This window comes from Pundamilia nyererei, unplaced genomic scaffold, assembly GCF_000239375.1.
Source record: "Pundamilia nyererei isolate P.nyererei 1_Seehausen unplaced genomic scaffold, PunNye1.0 scaffold00059, whole genome shotgun sequence".
Taxonomy (NCBI): domain Eukaryota; kingdom Metazoa; phylum Chordata; class Actinopteri; order Cichliformes; family Cichlidae; genus Pundamilia; species Pundamilia nyererei.
The window spans coordinates 2,005,123-2,022,730 of record NW_005187460.1 but is presented as its reverse complement, the minus strand read 5'-3'; the positions used below and the strand labels follow the sequence as shown (position 1 = coordinate 2,022,730).

At 37.0% G+C, this 17,608-nt stretch overlaps 1 protein-coding gene across 1 annotated transcript; it reads right to left on the bottom strand.

Annotated features, from left to right (window-relative positions):
* Positions 1-2,470: 2,470 nt before the first annotated feature.
* On the bottom strand, positions 2,471-3,900 carry LOC106456232 (putative golgin subfamily A member 6-like protein 6). The gene has a single exon (XM_013911240.1). It carries the CDS (start codon positions 3,568-3,570, stop codon positions 2,599-2,601), a length of 972 nt encoding a protein of 323 aa, XP_013766694.1. The 5' UTR covers positions 3,571-3,900; the 3' UTR covers positions 2,471-2,598.
* Positions 3,901-17,608: the final 13,708 nt, after the last annotated feature.

The following is a 17,608-nucleotide window of genomic DNA, read 5'->3' as shown; positions in this document are numbered from 1 at the left end:
TGTGTGCAGAATGCAATGTGCAAGTCTGATACCTCCCCTGATAATGCCCATTAATATTAATACTTAGATAATTTAGAGATTAATAAAGTATTCTGTTTCTCATAAACTAAAAATTCCTATAATTAAATACATACATAAAAAAATACATGTATTAAAAAGATATACTTGGTTACTGTACTACAAGTAGATTTTTCAGGTATCTGCACAACCTTTTACATTTGCACTCTACATTTTCAAAGAGATATCTGTACTTTCTTCTCCATAAATTTTCAGAACAGACTCCTTACTTTTCTTTGAGGAGAGATATTATTTCACGTCACTGTCCACATATACATGGGTGACTTTCCTGAGTTTGTTTTGAAAAATATCTCCATTCAAATAAAAAAAATAAAACTACCTGGCGGTTAAATGAAATGAAGATATGTTTGCCATTGAAATGTTGAAAACGATAACGCAGAACTAACTCTGATGTCAGCAAAGTTGATCAAGACACACACCTTTTGATGCTGCAAGATAAAATCTCAGTTTTCCCAGAAGTTTACATGAGTTCTTGAAAATCTTCAAGAAGCTAGGTTTTCATTACGTTCACGTGTAGACAAAACAACAAAATGCATAGAAAAAGCTACACTTTCAAAATACCCATGTACGTGTGGACATAGTCTTCTTTAGTTATTTCCTGATTTACTCTGAAGGTTTTCTTCCGTGTCTTGGTTCTACTTTCTATCTCCCTGATTGCTCCAATTGTTTTCACTTGTGTTTCGTTACCCTCTTTTAGGTCATTCCCTAAGCAGCTCTTTGTGTATAAATAGCCCCATCTTCCCCTCAGTCTTTGTCACAGCATCTGTTATGCTCCCTGTGGGTTGCCCTGTGATTGACCCGGTTCTTTCCATTTTAAGCTTATTGTTTGTTCACTTTTTGGATTTTGGTATTTTTGCCTTTTATCTGCCTCCCACGTTATGCATTTGTGTCCCCACTTGTGTCTTCAACATTCCTAAGAACAGGTACAAAAACTGACATGTATTTTTATCTAAAAGAACGTCCAGGAACTTTGTTTTACTGATTATTCAAATTTAAAGTGTGAAATGAGTAGAATAAGACATTACTGCTGTTTATCTATTTTAAAGTAAAGGTAATATTACCGAATCATGATTTAAAAGAAAAAGCAAGCAACATTAAACTAATGATTTTGTCCTTTCCTGTGAGCACTGCTTGAAGTTGATGTGCAAGATGTAAGGCATTTATATTTTCTGAAACAAATTACATGCTACTGCACTGTTGGGTGCACAACAGGAAAAGTCTCTTAATGGACTCATGACTAACAATCTACAGCATAATACAGTATAGCATAATATCAAATTGTTCAGTGAAATATGTATTATTAATGTGTAGCTCATCCCAGTCAACACAAACGAAAATACTATTTATTAATACTAGAATAAAGATTTAGATAAGTTATGGGGAAGTTATCCTCAAAAATTCCCTGTCAGACTTTAGAAGCTCACATACACTTGTCATCATCATTTACAGCAATATCATATAAGCCTTGACAGTGCCACCAGGGATAGAGTTCAGATCTGAAATGTGGAGGAAATACAGGTATTGAACTGCTTCTGGGAGGCGAAGAGGCAGATGTGAGTCATCAGCCTCAGCTCAGTGGCCAAGCTGCCTGCAGTTAAACCAGGATCACTTTGCCTCCATCAGCAGGATGTTAAGTGTCAGAACCCTGAGAGGTCTGCAAAGTGAGGCCTAAAAGAGAGGGTAGCAGTGCAGTTTAACAGTGCATGGTATGGGGTGAAATTTGTTGTTTTCTCCAGAAGTGTAGCTATCTGGAACCATCTGAGTCGAAATCAAAACCAGGCTGACATGTACTTGCTGTTTGTGAAATGTTGCTGTTGTTGGATTAACTTTATGCAGCAGAATATGGCAATGTATGCTCTAATGCATTAGTGTAACTACATAATTTAACTTTAATAATAATATTTCATTTTCTTGGGTACACATAGCTACAATATGAATTGACTAATTCACTTTTTACTTGTCTACTTTTAAAGCAACAAATATTACAGTTCTCCTAAGAGTACTAGGTTTGTTGCAAGTTAACTGAGAGCCATGCTAGGCTCAGGGAGACTCTGCTGACCGTCTGTCCCGCAGTCATGCAGGGACTTCATCAAGCTTGGTTGTCTGTTCTTTGTGTGTTTTGATTAAAGAATGTTAGCTACCACTCACCGCTCGTCTGCGGGCTTTATTTAAATGGAAAACTTCCACAACAGGCAAAAAAAAAAGCTTTTTGCTAAAAAAAAAAAAGATTTAGAGCAGAAGTTTTTGCACTGCATTTTAAAATGAAAACATATTGCATTTATTTACAATTAAAGACACAGAGCAGAAAGTGTGTTACTGTTTTACATCCACAGACACACAAGAAAAGAAGCAGGCAACATGAGGTCAGTTTATGCCAATTTTATTTGTGTATTTCAGTACATGTATTTAGATTAGAGTTTTTAAAAAACAAACAAACGTCCCAAGAAGAAGGATGGGGTGAAAGAAAGGTGGAGAGAGGGGGAAGAAACTATTGATCTCCTCAAACTCGATGCTGCTGGGTCAGTTCTTTCTCAGCAGTCTGCTCCAGAATCCCCTCCTGTCCTCGGCTTTCTTTTCTTTTGCCTTCAGTTCTTTTAAGGTTTTGTTGAGCTGCTCCTCGGCATCTTTAAAATGTTCTTTCAGCTGCTGTTTGGCCAGTTTCACTTTCTGTTTGAGGAGCTCTTTAGCTTCCTTTTTGTGCTTTCGTATTTCTTTAAGTGCGTCTTTGCAGTCTTTCTTGTTCACCGCAGAGCCGGTCATTTCTTTCTTGAATACCTTCACGTCAATTCTCTCTTCTGCAAGTTCTTCTTGCACTTTCATCAGTTCCTTCTTCATGTTTTGAGTGTAACTCTTTGTATCTTCCATTTCTTTCTTTGCTTCCTGTATTTTAATTTTCTCTTCCTCCAACACTTTTTGAGCTTCCAACAATTCTTTCTTCATATTTTCAATCTCATTTTCTGCCTCATGTTTACGTTTTTTCTCCTCTTGAAGTTGTTGCTTCACATGCAGTAATTCCTTCCTTAGTTTTTCAGCTTCAGCCATTCCATTTGCAGCTTCTTGTGTTGCCAACTGCATTTTCCTTTTTTCCTCTTCAAAAGCTTCCTGCACCTCCTGTAATTCCTGTATCACATTTCCTGCCTCCTTCTTTGCAGTTTGATATTTATTTTTGGCTTCTTGTGCTGTGCTTTTCTCTTCCTCCAATGCTTTTTGAGCTTCCAACAGTTCTTTCTTCATGTTTTCATTCTCGTTTTCTGCCTGTTGTTTTCCCATTTTCTCTCCTTTAAGTTTGAGACCCACATGCAGTAATTCCTGCAATACTACTTCAGTTTCAAACTTTGAATTTTTAGCTTCTCCTCTTGATTTCTCTGCCTCTTCTTTTAATTTGACATTTTCAGCCTGTATCATTTGAAATTCTTCTTGCAGGTTAATCAGCTGTGCTGTATTGTATGGTGAGGCACTCGCCGATCCTCTTCTCGTTCTTCCTTGATTCATTTTGGCCTTTTAAACAAAGGAACCAACGTATTGTAGAGGAGTGAAGTGAAGTTTTTGATGTTTTCTTTGTCAACTGTCGTTTGTCCTGCACAGAGATGCTGCTGTAGATGTGTCTCTAGCTGTGTCTGGATACAATGAAAAATGCTATAACTAAGTGCTTGTGTTGCACAGTTCTACTGAACATTCCATTTCATGCATGCTCCGCCCACATGGTCAGGAATGTCAGGTGCTGCATCACCAAATGCTGCTCCCGTTGCCTAGCAATAACAGCTGTTTACTTTTTGGGGTCTGGTTCATTATTTAATAAAGAAAACATGTCCAAGTATTGGGTGCTGAGGCTCAGCTCAGTCAAAGAAAGCTAGACAACGAGTCACACTCATATTTGGCCCTACAGAAAATTTAGATTCAACATGTGGTGGAGAGGATTGTGGATGTGCAGCTGATAAATATGCAGCAACTATGTGATGCTATCATGTCAATATGGACCAAAATCTCTCAGGAAGTTTTTCAGCACCTTATTGAATCTGTATCATGAAGAATTAAAGAAGGTAAAAGGAGGTCCAACCTGGCTGATGACAGTAGAACTAGATACACGTCAAGGTAACATCCACATGAATGCCAAGCCTCAAGGTTTGTAATGAGAGCATCAATGTTAGATCTGTGATTAGTTTTAGTATGATCCCAAAACTGTGTATGCAGTGTGTACTTATATATATATGTATATAGACACACATATTTTGAGCTTGTTAAAAATTAGATTCCTAAAGCAGAAATGTTTTGCTTACCTCTCCTCTTCACAACACACCCCACTTACCAACCACTTTCTCATCAAAGTACAAAACAAAACTGCACGGATCGACTCTACTTACAGAAGTCAAGGGGAGTCTGTATTTCAAAGAGGAAGTACTTTGTAGCTGAGGCGATTACAAACAAGCTTTCTCCCACTGAAGATCTGCCAACAGGTTCTGCCACAGTCAGCAGTTTCAGTTTTCTTCAGAGTTCCTACTAAAGCAATGCAACACTTTAGTGTGATTTACCTTATTAAGGTAATCACCAAAGTTTGGCTGCTTGTCTCAGGGGGAAAGGAGACGGGAAAAAAAGACAAAACATTTGCCAAATATTTATTCTCTGTAATCAAGGAGACATCACTTCAAGGAGTTAGTCACATTTAAAAGTGGGGAAGCAAGTCTTCAGAGTGCAGGTGGGTAGAGAAGAAACATTGTCTTCTACTGCCTCAAGCAATGGAATAAAGCAAAACAGTAGGGGAGGATTAGTAATTCACTGTGGTGGATTGCTGGAGTGTTTCTGTTCAACGGCCAACTGCAGGTCAAATTTTTTCTTCTTTGGCCCTCCTTGTATGTTGTACAGAGAAGTTATTTGTGATGAACCTCACTTCTAGTGTATGTCAGTGTTACATACCTGTGGAAATGAACAAAAGTAGAACAGTAAAACATGTAAAATCCTAGCAGAGCATCTCAAAGGAGGAGACAGCATTTGGTTATGTCCATGGGTTCTAAACTTTAGGCTGTCATTGACTACAGGGGCTTTTCATTCAAGTATTAAAAGCAATCTATATTTAAAATTATGTTAGCTTGTCCAATTATTTTGAACCTCTGAAAATCTGCAGAGGACTGTGTATAAAAGTTCTGTAATCCCTAAACACTTAATACTTTTGTTAAACCCCTTGAGTTAAAGCTGTGAGTCTGTACTTCAATCACAACTTGATTCCTTTGATTTAAAATCCACCGTGATGGTGTATACAAGCAAAATTACAAAAAAAGTGGTATTGACCAGATATCTCTACATCTACCTGTACCTCTCAGTTTTAATCAGCTGTAATATTTCTTATATGATAATAATGACTGCTCTTAAAAAACTGGACTCCTTCCTGACTCCCTTTGGGGTAATGTGTGGTTTTCCAGAGATGGTTTTGTAATGCAATCTGCTGACAATTGTGACACCACGGGTATATGGTGATTATTAATTCATAGGTTGGTTCAAGCCATACTTTTTTCCCTGTGATGTGATGGTGGTCTGTGCAGATGCATATGTGTTTTTAAATTATTTTTCATTCTGCAGTCATTTGAAAATGTATATATATATATATATATATGATATGGAAAGTAAAGCAGAGAAATATTCTGCTCCCTGCTCTTTCAATTTTATCACTTTTATCCGAACAAGCTGAAAATGAATGATGTGTTTGCAGTTGCCACGCTCCAAAAATAGTCATGCAAATGAGGAATAGTCTCAGGATTCAGCAGCGCTTTTGTGCAATTTACATATTGCTAAGAGTTCACAGCAACTTGTAGGTGGATATCAAGGACATGAAAACCCATGTAGTTAAGTTGAGATTGATTATCTCGGTACACTGACTTATCAGCAGCTTGCAGACGGCCTGTATTTTGGTCCATCATGATAAAACACATTTCTGATTTTGTTTTAATATGCCAACAGGGTCAGATGACTGCTGCTTCTACAGATGGAAAGATGGAAGTTGTTTTTGGTTTGTGTTTAAATGCATGCAAATTGAATGTCCTCTTGTACCATCTGAATTAAGACAAGCAAAAGGATAAAGCAGGCTAACCTCCCATCTTAAAAAAAACAAAAAACAGAGGCTATTGGAGGTTGAAAACATTGATCACTGTTAGGTAGCCTAATTGTGGAGGATAATAAAGAATTGATTAATGCGGTCAGGGGAGAAAACAAATCAACTGCAAACCAGCTATCTGTACAAGTGTGCTAAAGTAGCCACATACAAAAAAACAGACAAAAACATAGAACAGTAAATAGATTTCAATATGTTATTAAGCTTATGTTCAATAATGTAGTAATAGACAAAGATTATTTCTACAGCACTTGTATATTTCCATTATTAAAATTATGTATAACATACTTGATGGAGGTAAAGGAAAGACTGTGCTTAGAGGAAAGTAAGCAAGCTCATTTTTGGTTTGTAGGATAAACTCTTAGAAATTCCAGTTTTGCTTCAGTAAAACATCCTGCTTCTGCTTTCTTGCCATATCAGCAACATGTACTTTGCTTTCAATGATTACTGAGAGTGAACAACAGTTTTCCACACCTTGAGGTGCATAAGCTGTATGCTGATCTTCTTGAAATGCAATTACTTTCCATTATAAGTTAATAAAGCCACGTTATCTGCAATGTGTAAGGCCTCAGTCTCACAGGTATAGAGACCAGTCAGCAGCCTTGGCCCAATCTCTGGTTGCCTGGAAAAAAAAAATTCTCCCACCATTTGCAAAGTTGTTGCTAGTTGAAATTCATTTAAAAAAAAAAGGATGCTAAACCAAAAACCTCCCTGCAATTTCTTTACCAGATTTTCACAGTCGCCTATATTTAGCATGGAAGATGATGACTTGCCTGCAAAGAGTCGCCATTTTACTGGAGTAAAAATGGAAAAAGTGTGACAGAAACAGGAAATGGAAACTTAATCTTTGAAAAATTGTATCTTACACTGCAATCCAGACATTTCATAAGGTATAACTTTTACTTTGAAGACAAATTTTCTGTTTGAGGGTTCATTACCACTTGGTAAGTAGTTTATATCTTTCGTGCAAACTACTTTGCAACCAGCTTTGCCATTAACTTTAATTTGATGTGAGGCCAAATGCTCATAAAAATGTAAAAATCCATTTCATAAAGTTTTCGGTACGAAGGTCATTTGTGCCAGCTTTGCAAAAGACTAGAAAATGTATGCCCTGTGAAAAAAAACGTAATTGGGCAGAAAATCCAAGATGAACGTGACGTGGTGGTTTGAACTCAGCTCAGTCCAATAAATACAAAATTATTAAGTTATGGACACACAACTGGTTTTACCATGTAGATCGAATATTCAGGCTACAAAAGTGAAACCTGCTGAAAAGAATCAGAGGACTGCAAATTTGAAATCTGTTGGAGGGTCTGCAGTAGCTAGATGACAGATGAAGAGAGAGGATTGATTGATTGATTTGATTGATTGAATCTTTATTTTGAACATGTTGAAAAAGTACAACAAAATAGAATTAACATTAACAGAATTAAGGATGATGACAACAGCACCCTAAGGTCAACTTGTAGAACAATTATCAGTCCTAATCTACTGAATGCGGCTCCCTGTAGAGGATCTATAAATATTTCATAGCATGCCAGCGAAAGACTGCATGTTGTAGAGCATTAAGGGTCACTGAAAGTGAGATTGGAAGAGAAAGCCCTTCATGTAGAGAGATGTTTATTAGAGATAGAGAGGTGCAGAAGAATAAAATCTGAGTGTAAATTCAAATCCCTAGAAGCATGATGCTTCGCAAATTTAGCAGAGAATGTGAGCAAATGCAGCCTCTGGGAACTTCAGGGTCAGGTCACACCTGAGACCACACACATTTGTTCAGTAAATATATATTTTATTTATGTAATGTAGTGTAGTAGTGTAACAGTTGAAACACATATTTATGGACTCTCTTTCCATTAATTGTAATAAATAATACAACACATTTAAATATTTCAGAAAATCTGGCCTGCTTTATAACAGATGTGTTATCATCATTTGTTAAACCATTTCAAAGTGGGGGTTATTGTGTGTGCTGGTGCTAATGCAATGCTAAAAAATTTGTAGCTTCGAGGCAAAGCTACAGAAAGCAATTTTTACCCTTTATTTGCTTTGTGTTCAGTCAGGCCTTTAAATATAGATAAGCAAATATTACTCATGCTCAAGTATACTGTTTACTTAAAAACGAAGTGGTGGATACTTGAACAGACGAGTGCAGCTATAAAGCATGATTAGGAGATGATAGTGAAATACAGACTCACTCCCATTATCCTAAAAACAAAGCATGCTGGTGCAGATGCGCGGGAGCATAAACACAAATGCACACACACGTGTACACATAACGTTTCCTTGATGAACATTTCTACAATACTGGCTGCCAGTGGTTTGATCCTTTCATGTCAGAAGTCAGTAAGAGACCTTGTCTTTTGCTTGGAATTATTTAACAACACACATAAAGAGAGCATTCGAGTCCAAGTAAGGACACATCATTAATTCATAATATACACAAATATTTTCAGAATCAGTTGCACAAACTGACACCCCCACACACATACACAAAGCACTCACACACAAACACACAGAGCCTCTGGCACCCTGTGACTCATTTCTGAACTTCTGCCCACTTTCAACCTCCTGCTTTGTGATTTTAGCCCAATGTCTCAATACAGTTTGCTAAGAGCATTTTTCACACAACCTCAGTACCACATTTGCTTGACAGTAGGCCCCACAGGCCTTTCCCGTTAGCTGCATATTAACCTTAATTAATGTGCCACAGTACTTTACCTGCTAGGAGTGATATACTGATCTAATACACTGTAAACAGAATTAAGCAATGCAATTCAATCAGGATCTAAGGGCTGTTCATCACTAGCTGACAGACTCTTCACGCTGTATGATTTCAGTTAAATGAGATCAAAATACAGTGAGTGAACAAAAAACAAACAAGAAAACTTGTTCTTTCTTTTAAACAGCCTGACCAGAGTCTCTGTAGAGTACCAGAGTGAACCAATTTTGTGTCTGCACATAACAGGCAACTTTGCAAAGAATCAATTTAAAAATTTTACCTTTTGGCACTTTGTTGCTCACAGTTTGTTGCAAAAACCAGTGATTTGTTTCCATTTTTTTAGTCCAGTCTACAAAAAAAGCAGCCTGACATACATAAAATATGCCAACAAGGTGCTTCTCTTTGGCATATATTGGCATAGTGTGCAGTTGTGTCCTTAAAAACTTTGAGGAAATTAGATAAGTAGAGGACAAAAGAAATGGCAGGTCTAAAAAAACCAAACATCTAGAGCAGTTGAACAGCAGCTGAAAGGCCTTAACCTCCTGAGAATCAGCTATTCAATTATGTCCTCTGTGATGGACATTTGTTTTTCATAAGATCTTTTGCCTTATTTGAGCTACCCTAATAAGTTCTGATGTAGTAAATAGAGGACACTCAGGGCTTTCCGTTGATATCTGATGTCTTTAGGTGGCCTCTTTTCTCCAAACAGGAAGGTAATCACAATAAAGTTCAAGATTCATTTTCTCTTGGTTCTCAGGAGGTTAAGAGATATGGAAAAAAATCAAGTAAAGCTCCGACATGAGACCTGAGAGATGCATTTGGCCTTTATGTTGATACGGTTCACCAAAGCCTCATCAGAAATGGTCTTGGTGGAAAGGTGTCTGTCAAAAAGCAATTCTTTAAAAAAAACAAAACTCAAAGCAAAACAGGGAGGTATGTCAGATTGCACAAAATGGACTGAAAATCAGTGGGATCAGGCCAGGTAGAACCCTAACACCTGATAAGTGTCTACAGCTATCTGTAAATCACAGTGGGGGTTTAGTCACAGCTATATTTTAACCAGTGGTATTTGGGATCCTGTCAAAACTGATTAAATTATGAACACAGAAAAGTATAATCTGACTTTGATCCATTATGCACTATCATCTGGAAAGGATCTGATTGGCAGCAACTTCATTTTTTCAACATGATAATGCCGATGAAGTAAAAACATCAGATAAAAAAACAAAACAAAACAGAAAGACACAGTGCCCTCCCCAGAGATAGAAGAATAAATTCCAAACAATAACTTCCAACCTTGTGAGAATTGTCTTATGTTGTTTTATATGTTATTATTTATTTTGCTTACTTATTACTTATTACTTACTTATTACTTACTTATTACTTTATATGTTGTATTTCTATATGTTTGCAGAGGTTTCAATAAATCACTACACCTATTTTCCATTTCCCATTTGAAGGGTGGTTTGAGACTGAATATCATGTCAGCTACATTACTCTGACTCACTTGGTGTTAATATGGGAAATGTTGAAGATCTTAATCTCTGCGATAAACTGGATTAACATAGCAAAACAGGTTATGGAACTGCATTCATTAATTTTCATTTGAATGAAAATAGAGTTGAGAAAATATTCTGTGCTCACAGAAAAACATCAAAGCGATTATTGATAATATCAAAGCTTTTTTTAAGTTAGTGTTTTTTCTATATTTGGAATTTAATGTGTTTTCTGTATAATTATACTTTAATGGCTTCATTAATGGTTTTACATAAAGTTCTAGCTTTATTATTTTATTATCTTTGCCCTACTTGTCATAGTTCTTTAATGGCTGACATTTCTCACTGTATAGTTGTACTTTATAACATTTTTTTGTTTTTTTATCCTCCGTCTGCTTTATTGCTGTAATTTACTTAATCATTGGACATTGGAAAACATAAAAGAAATATCCTCTTAATGAGCATAGTCTCTCTGTTGCTTGATCCAATCAAATAACCTCCAATTTATGAAAAAAAAGGAAGAAAAAATTAAATATTTTCAACACCTTTGATTTTACAGAGGAGGCTTAATAGTTCTTTCACATTAAAATATGGTACCTGTAAGCATACGCAGGAAGTGATGAGTACCTTTAGTCATTTAACATATCAAATACAGCTCATCAGAGTGCTTTATGTAAGACTGCAGTTAACCTCAATCAGTCACATCTGACCTACCCAATCAGCTAAATAAGGTCAGCATTGAGCTTGATAGAAATCTGAATCTCTACATAGAGATTAAAAGTGTTTATCCTCATGAGGCACAGGAAGATTCATAAAACGAAGTCCATGTACCTGAAGGTGTCCCATTGTCCTCACTGATTTGTTGCCTGGAGCGTAAATGACTACAAGATAAATGAATTTGCAATCATAGGGAACCTTCAACTCCCCGTGCCATTCCAGATCCCTCCATCAGACTCCCACCACTACAATAAATACACAATAACTCACTAAGATCCTTCCCATATGGGGCATGAGAGGTTACAAACAAAAGAGATGTAGTGTGTCCCCTTGATAAATTCATCTTGATAAAGTAGCTTTACCTTGGTTTAACCTATTTTTCTCCCTTCAGGGCACCAGGAGGATCTAACGATCTGACAATCCAGTGCAGCCTTCCCAACCAATCTAGACACAGTGGAGGGTTAGTGGAGGGACAGGAAAATGATGAAAATATTTTCGGAGGCAGTGATGCAAGGCCACTTGAATTAGGGTGCTAATGTAGCGTTTCCCATAAGTGCGAAATGGCATTGAGGTAGCAGGCGCTGCCAGTGGCGTTACCATTAGGGCTCATTTTCCAGTCTTAATGGCACAGGCACCTTGTTTAATAAGCATGGATTACAGGTCATAAAGGGCAATGGAGCATGGACAACCACACAGGCTGCGATTAGGATACAGGGAAAGAGAAAGGGATGGCCTGAGGTGAGAAGAGATATAAGAAAACAGAAAAACTGAAGAATAATACAGAGGAAGAAATCTGAACAGCAAGAGACATGAAAAGGGCAACATGAAATGTGGCAAAGGTAAGGAAAAGGCAACTTACTGTAAATGCGAGACCAGTGAATGCCAATAATTCATACGATGAGATTTATAATGATGTGTAAAACAGATTTTTTCTGATAAACCAGGAAATGTCAGTGGATTGTCACTGATAACTGATAACATTGAGTTTTTTCTTATCAGCAGTTCTCCTCAAATTGGAATTTTGTCAGACTCTAAAACAGATGAAGTCTGTTTTGTTCAGAACAACTTGGAGAGGATTGGATTTTCTTTTGCTGCACTAATGCAGAATTTTCTGCCAGTGTCTTTGGCTCCCTGTGAGGAAAGTTGATCTAGCCATTGGTTTCCTTTCACTTTGGCATGAATATTAGACAGCAATTCTCACAGCGAGTATATTGTGACCTTACGATTACGTGGTAATCTAGAAGCCACATGCTTACCATGGTTTTTATCTGAAAAGCAAATGAATAAAAATAACTTTCCTGACTCATCATATTAAAATGAAAGCACACATATTACCGTTGATAATATTTCTTTCTCTGCTTACTGCATGTTCGGTACTCTTCTCAGTTGTGTTTCAGACTTTTGATTACTTTTACAGCTTTACATTAATCTTGACGGCATGTTTTGAATGTTGAGACTGCTGGTTTGTTGTTTATTCTAAGCCTGTCATTCTATTCTAGGGGGGAGAGAAGCATAGAACTCAATATAAGCCTCTTGGTAATATCTTTGAAAGTAAGGAAAATGTGACTGTGGAAAAAACAGACATTAACTTGTAAATTACCTTGTGAAATTTCTCACATTTCCCCACTGGCTGCGGAATATGGTGTGCTGAGAATTACAGGAAAGATCACTGAAGTCAAGGATGGAAATCTGGCACATCTGCTCTCATTTCTCCTATACTTTTTCATATTTTTTGGTCTCTCTAAGGCACTGATGGGGTTTTTGTAGAGGACAATCAACAGTGAAAGAAAAATGAAAGTAAAGTTTGCTTGTGAGACAAATTATGTTATGCTGCATTTAGCAGTTTACAAGCAAAAAACAGTATATAAAGAATGGCATAGCAGACAACTGATTACAGAGCAAAAGCATGGCACTGCAGAGAACATATTTCTCCAAACTCTTGCACAGTGGCCAAATCTCATCATCCCTCCATCACAGAAACTCAGGTTATCAGTGTAAGCTTCTAAAACTGACACTGGACGTAAGTTTTGCTTAGCTTTATGTCATCCAGCTGAGCTACTGCCATAGAATCCTGACTGACCCTAAAATTAATGATCACTGGATTAATTTGAGAAACGTAGTTTGCTTTAACTAATGTTCTCTTCCTTTTTGCTTTAACACTGAAGGAGCTACTTAGTATTACCTCTCAAATGGAAACATTACTGACCCTTTTAGATTGCAAATATTTTACACAAGATACATGTAACCAGTCACTTTATAAGGTACAGTATACCTTGCTAGAATTGGGTTGGACCCTCTTTCACCTTCAGAACTGCCTTTTTTATTCCTGACAAAGCTCCAACTGATGGTCAGCTGTTACAAATACTTTCCACACCATCATTTATACCACAACTTGACCTTACCTTGTTAAATGTCACAGTAAAAATTTAGACTCGGCCCGAGAAACATTTTTCCAAACTTCTGTTGTTCATTTTTGGTGAGCCTGTGGAAAATGTAGCTTGTAGCAAGTGGCATCCAGTGTGATGTTCTGCTGCTGTAGCGAGGTTCAAAGTATTCTATATTGAGGGATGCTCTTCTGCACATCTGGGTTTCATGCACACAGCTGTCGCTCCCTAGATATTTTCTTTTTAGATTTCTGTTTTTGTAAACCTCAATGAATTTGTAAATCCCAGTTTCTGAAGTGCTCAGACCAGCTTGACTGACATCAATTTAAATCCACTTAAATCATCTTTCTTCTCTATTCTGATACTCAGATTGAACTTCAGCTGGTTGTCTAGACCATGTTTACATGCTTAAATGCATTGAGTAGCTGCAGTGTAACTGGCTGTTAAGATATTTATATTAGAACAGATTTGAACAGCTGTACCTAACAAAATGGCTGGTGAGCATATGTAAACACTGTTGAAGTAAAGTTCTGACATTGGCTTGATATTATGGTGGGTACTTTTTAACAATAGCAAGTGCCCTAAACCTGTATTCATTTACATAAATGCAAAGTCGGTTTTGGTCTTTGGACAGTCTGTGCTGCAGTTCTATGGAGTGTCCAGTGTTGGTCAGTATGACAAAAACCTGTGTTTTCCACATTCGGGTCTCCATAGCAGTAACTTACTGAAAATTATGAATTGGATGCCAAGATTTAAATTTGTGATCACATGCAAACTTGTATCCATGAAAATCCACATACTCTCTCATTCAGCTCATCTGTCAACCCTCAGGCACCATGCCAATTAGTTCACACCAGAGGATAATAATTTCATACATCACCCAGAGGGAACTCATAGACACAACCATTATTCACTTGCCATACTCTAATTTTAACCTCACACTGGGATCATTAAGGATTCATTATGTTATTCAGCTCATAGTCAGAATTTTACAACATGCTGATGAATTTAGAATTCAGTAAATGCTGTTAGCCATGACACTTAGCCAGTCATTCAGTAATGAATTAATGTGCTGGAGCAGAAGAAGGTGGTGGAGTAAATGCTGAACTTATTTTACACTGAATCTTTCAGAAATCACTTTCTGAAGTCCTTAAGGTTGCTACAAGATGTCATTCAAGAAGAAACTCAGATTTGCTTTGAATGACCTTTTATCACAGTCAACATTTCATTTGGGTTATGGTTATTGTATTCACAACATTTGTCATTCCTTAATAATCAGTTTTATTGACACACCTGGCAGCATGCCAGTCAAATATGGGCCGTTTGCATGCACATGCATGCATACAGCTGTAGTCCATCGGCTTTGAAGGATTATGTACAAAATGTCCAACTCAGATTCATCAGACTAACAGATAAATGGATATAAAGTCCAGAATAGTTTCAGATAATATCCTTCAGATGATTTGCTGATTAAAATATGTCATCTAGTAAAAAAGATGGGATTTAGGTTGTAGTTGGCAAATGTTTTAGATTATTTTGTGCAGGAGAAAACTTTGCCCATCTGCAGCGGTTCATGAATTATGGTGCATTTGACGTGGAAGAAACTAGGAGAATATATCAGTGCCTTCAAGGTATTTTTGAAAGTGCTTAAAATCTCCATACACCAATGAAGACAAAATAGAAACAATTGTAATCCCCAAAGTGCTGCGCAAAAAAGAAGTGTCAGAAATGAAAACTCCTCAAGACAAGTATGGTAATTAGATGGCAACTTTGGATTCTAGAAGAAATTCAGAACAACATAAATTTGCATGCAAGCAAGTAAAGAGGTTGGTGAAAGAGTCTTGTTTTAGCTCTCATTCTCAGCTTGGTTTAGGACTCCACCTCTGTGATTATGTCTTAGAGTAGGCGTTCACACTTCTCTGTTCCCTCTATATGAAAACTCCATGGCAACCCACTCTCTTGAGAGTGATAGAAAAGGAACAATGCGACTGATACAATATTAATGTTTGTTTGCTTTTACTTTTTTATGGTGTTAAATAAGACAAGGTCATACTTTCCATTTTTATTTAATTTAATTATTCTTTTAATAATAACATAGAGTTATACAAGTTTGGCAGAAAAAGGTGATACTATTCTTTTTCTACAGTTCTATAGCTTCAAAAGTTGCTTGAAAAGATTTTCACTCAAGCCAACTAAAAGCTCAAAGAAACAACACGAGGAGTCCAGCTGTGTTGGTGGCAGGGATCGTCACACCTGTGAGACTACAGAGAAGTATTTTACCTAATCAATTAGCAGCATGATAATTTGTTGTTGTCATCCTTGTGTTTAGGACTGCAGGGATAATGTCTACCATGTTTCCCACTTAGTGGGGATGGCTGAGCTTATTATCACCATTTGGGAACAGAGATGCATCAAACCTTAATGTACTGAATATATTCAGGTTCAGCATTTGTTAAAGATTAACTGAAAAATTCGAAATAATGGCGAGTTAATAACGTCTGCTGGACTACAACACACTTAAAATTATTGCATTCTTCTGTAATCCTGCGTTATCTCAGTTATTGTAGCGAACTATGGGGTGAGGCATATGACATCAATTTAAAACAGTTGCCAAAAAAAGAAATTAGGATAATACACAAGGACGGTCCAAGTCAATTCATAATCTGGTTGATCTGAAAATTTTATCAATTATCTTCAAAGCACTACGTAGAGATCATCCACCAATGTGAAGAAGAAACAGTTCTGACAACAGGGGAAAACTCCATTTTAAAGTCAGCTTTTGTTTAGACTAGTTTAAAACATGTTTCCAAATACTGAAATATTATTCAAAATTTTGAAATTATTTAACCATCAAGATAAAGCTTTACACTGCATAAACAGTAGACCATTTTAATTTGTGTAAATAAAGCATTTATAAATACTAATTAATGGCTTTTGTAAGGGTCATTCTACTGAAACTTGACTTCTTAGAGCAGCGGTCCCCAACCTTTTTAGCGCCACGGACCAGTTTAATCTCCGACAATATTTTCACGGACCGGCCTTTAAGGTGTCATGGATAAATACAACAAAATAAAATTATCCAACCAAGACAAAAACTGGTAAAACCAACATGTAGCCACACATCTGAAAGCATATTGATTTGTTCTCCTGATATTTAGACTGTAGTATTGATATTTTAACCAGTCCCCAACCCCCGGGCCAAAACCGGTACCGGTCCATGGCCAGGGGGTTGGGGACTGCTGTCTTAGAGTGTCTAATGATATTTTGATGAACTATGATGCTGGAGAGTGCACTATTTTGATGTTGCTGGACCTGACCTCTGCTTTTGACATGGTTGATCATCATATTTTGTTAGATAGATTAAACCACTGGGTGGGTATATTGGGTACTGCATTGGAATGGTTTAATTCCTGTTTGTCTGAACAATCTTTTTCTGTGGTTACCTCTAAGTTCAGATCCTCCGTCAGCTCTCTCGCCTATGGGGTGCCACAGGGTTCTGTCCTGGGACTGTTGCCATTTCTGTTGTATTTACTCCCTCTTCTTCAACTTCTTAGCTCTTTTACGGATATTTCGTATCATTGTTACGTAGATGATATTCAGCTATATATCTCTTTTAGGCCACCTGATGTTTCTAAGCTTCAAATCTTGCAGTCCTTCTTTGATTCAATTAGAGATTGGATGGCTGTGTTTTTTTTACCTTTTTTATTTTTTATTTAGTTTTTTTAAAATACCTTTATTTACAGTGGAACTTGTGAACACCACAACATGAACTGAGATCACACTTCTTCAAGATCAACTAGAACAGAAATCAAATTCACACTTGTCTTAAAGTGGATTCAAAAGATAAACAAAAATATCCTACTCTGCTAGTTCTAAGCACAAAGTCAAAATAAAAAGAGGACATGATTAGAACAGGAAATCAACTTGTATGCCTATGCATTCCTGAGAAGGTCTCTTTGCTTTCTCCCAAAGCCCTTGTACGACCTTGCAGGTAGTCTTGCTGCTTTGCATTGTCCGACATACTCCTTGTATGCCACGCCAGTGGTGATTGTTGGATCAAGGTTGATAAATTCCTCTTCCTGCTGTGTCCAGTGTCTGCTGGTTTGAGCGGGCA

What these genes read in the sequence shown, in the direction of transcription:
- LOC106456232 (XM_013911240.1), bottom strand. Translation starts at nt 3,570, where the DNA reads ATGAATCAAGGAAGAACGAGAAGAGGATCGGCGAGTGCCTCACCATAC.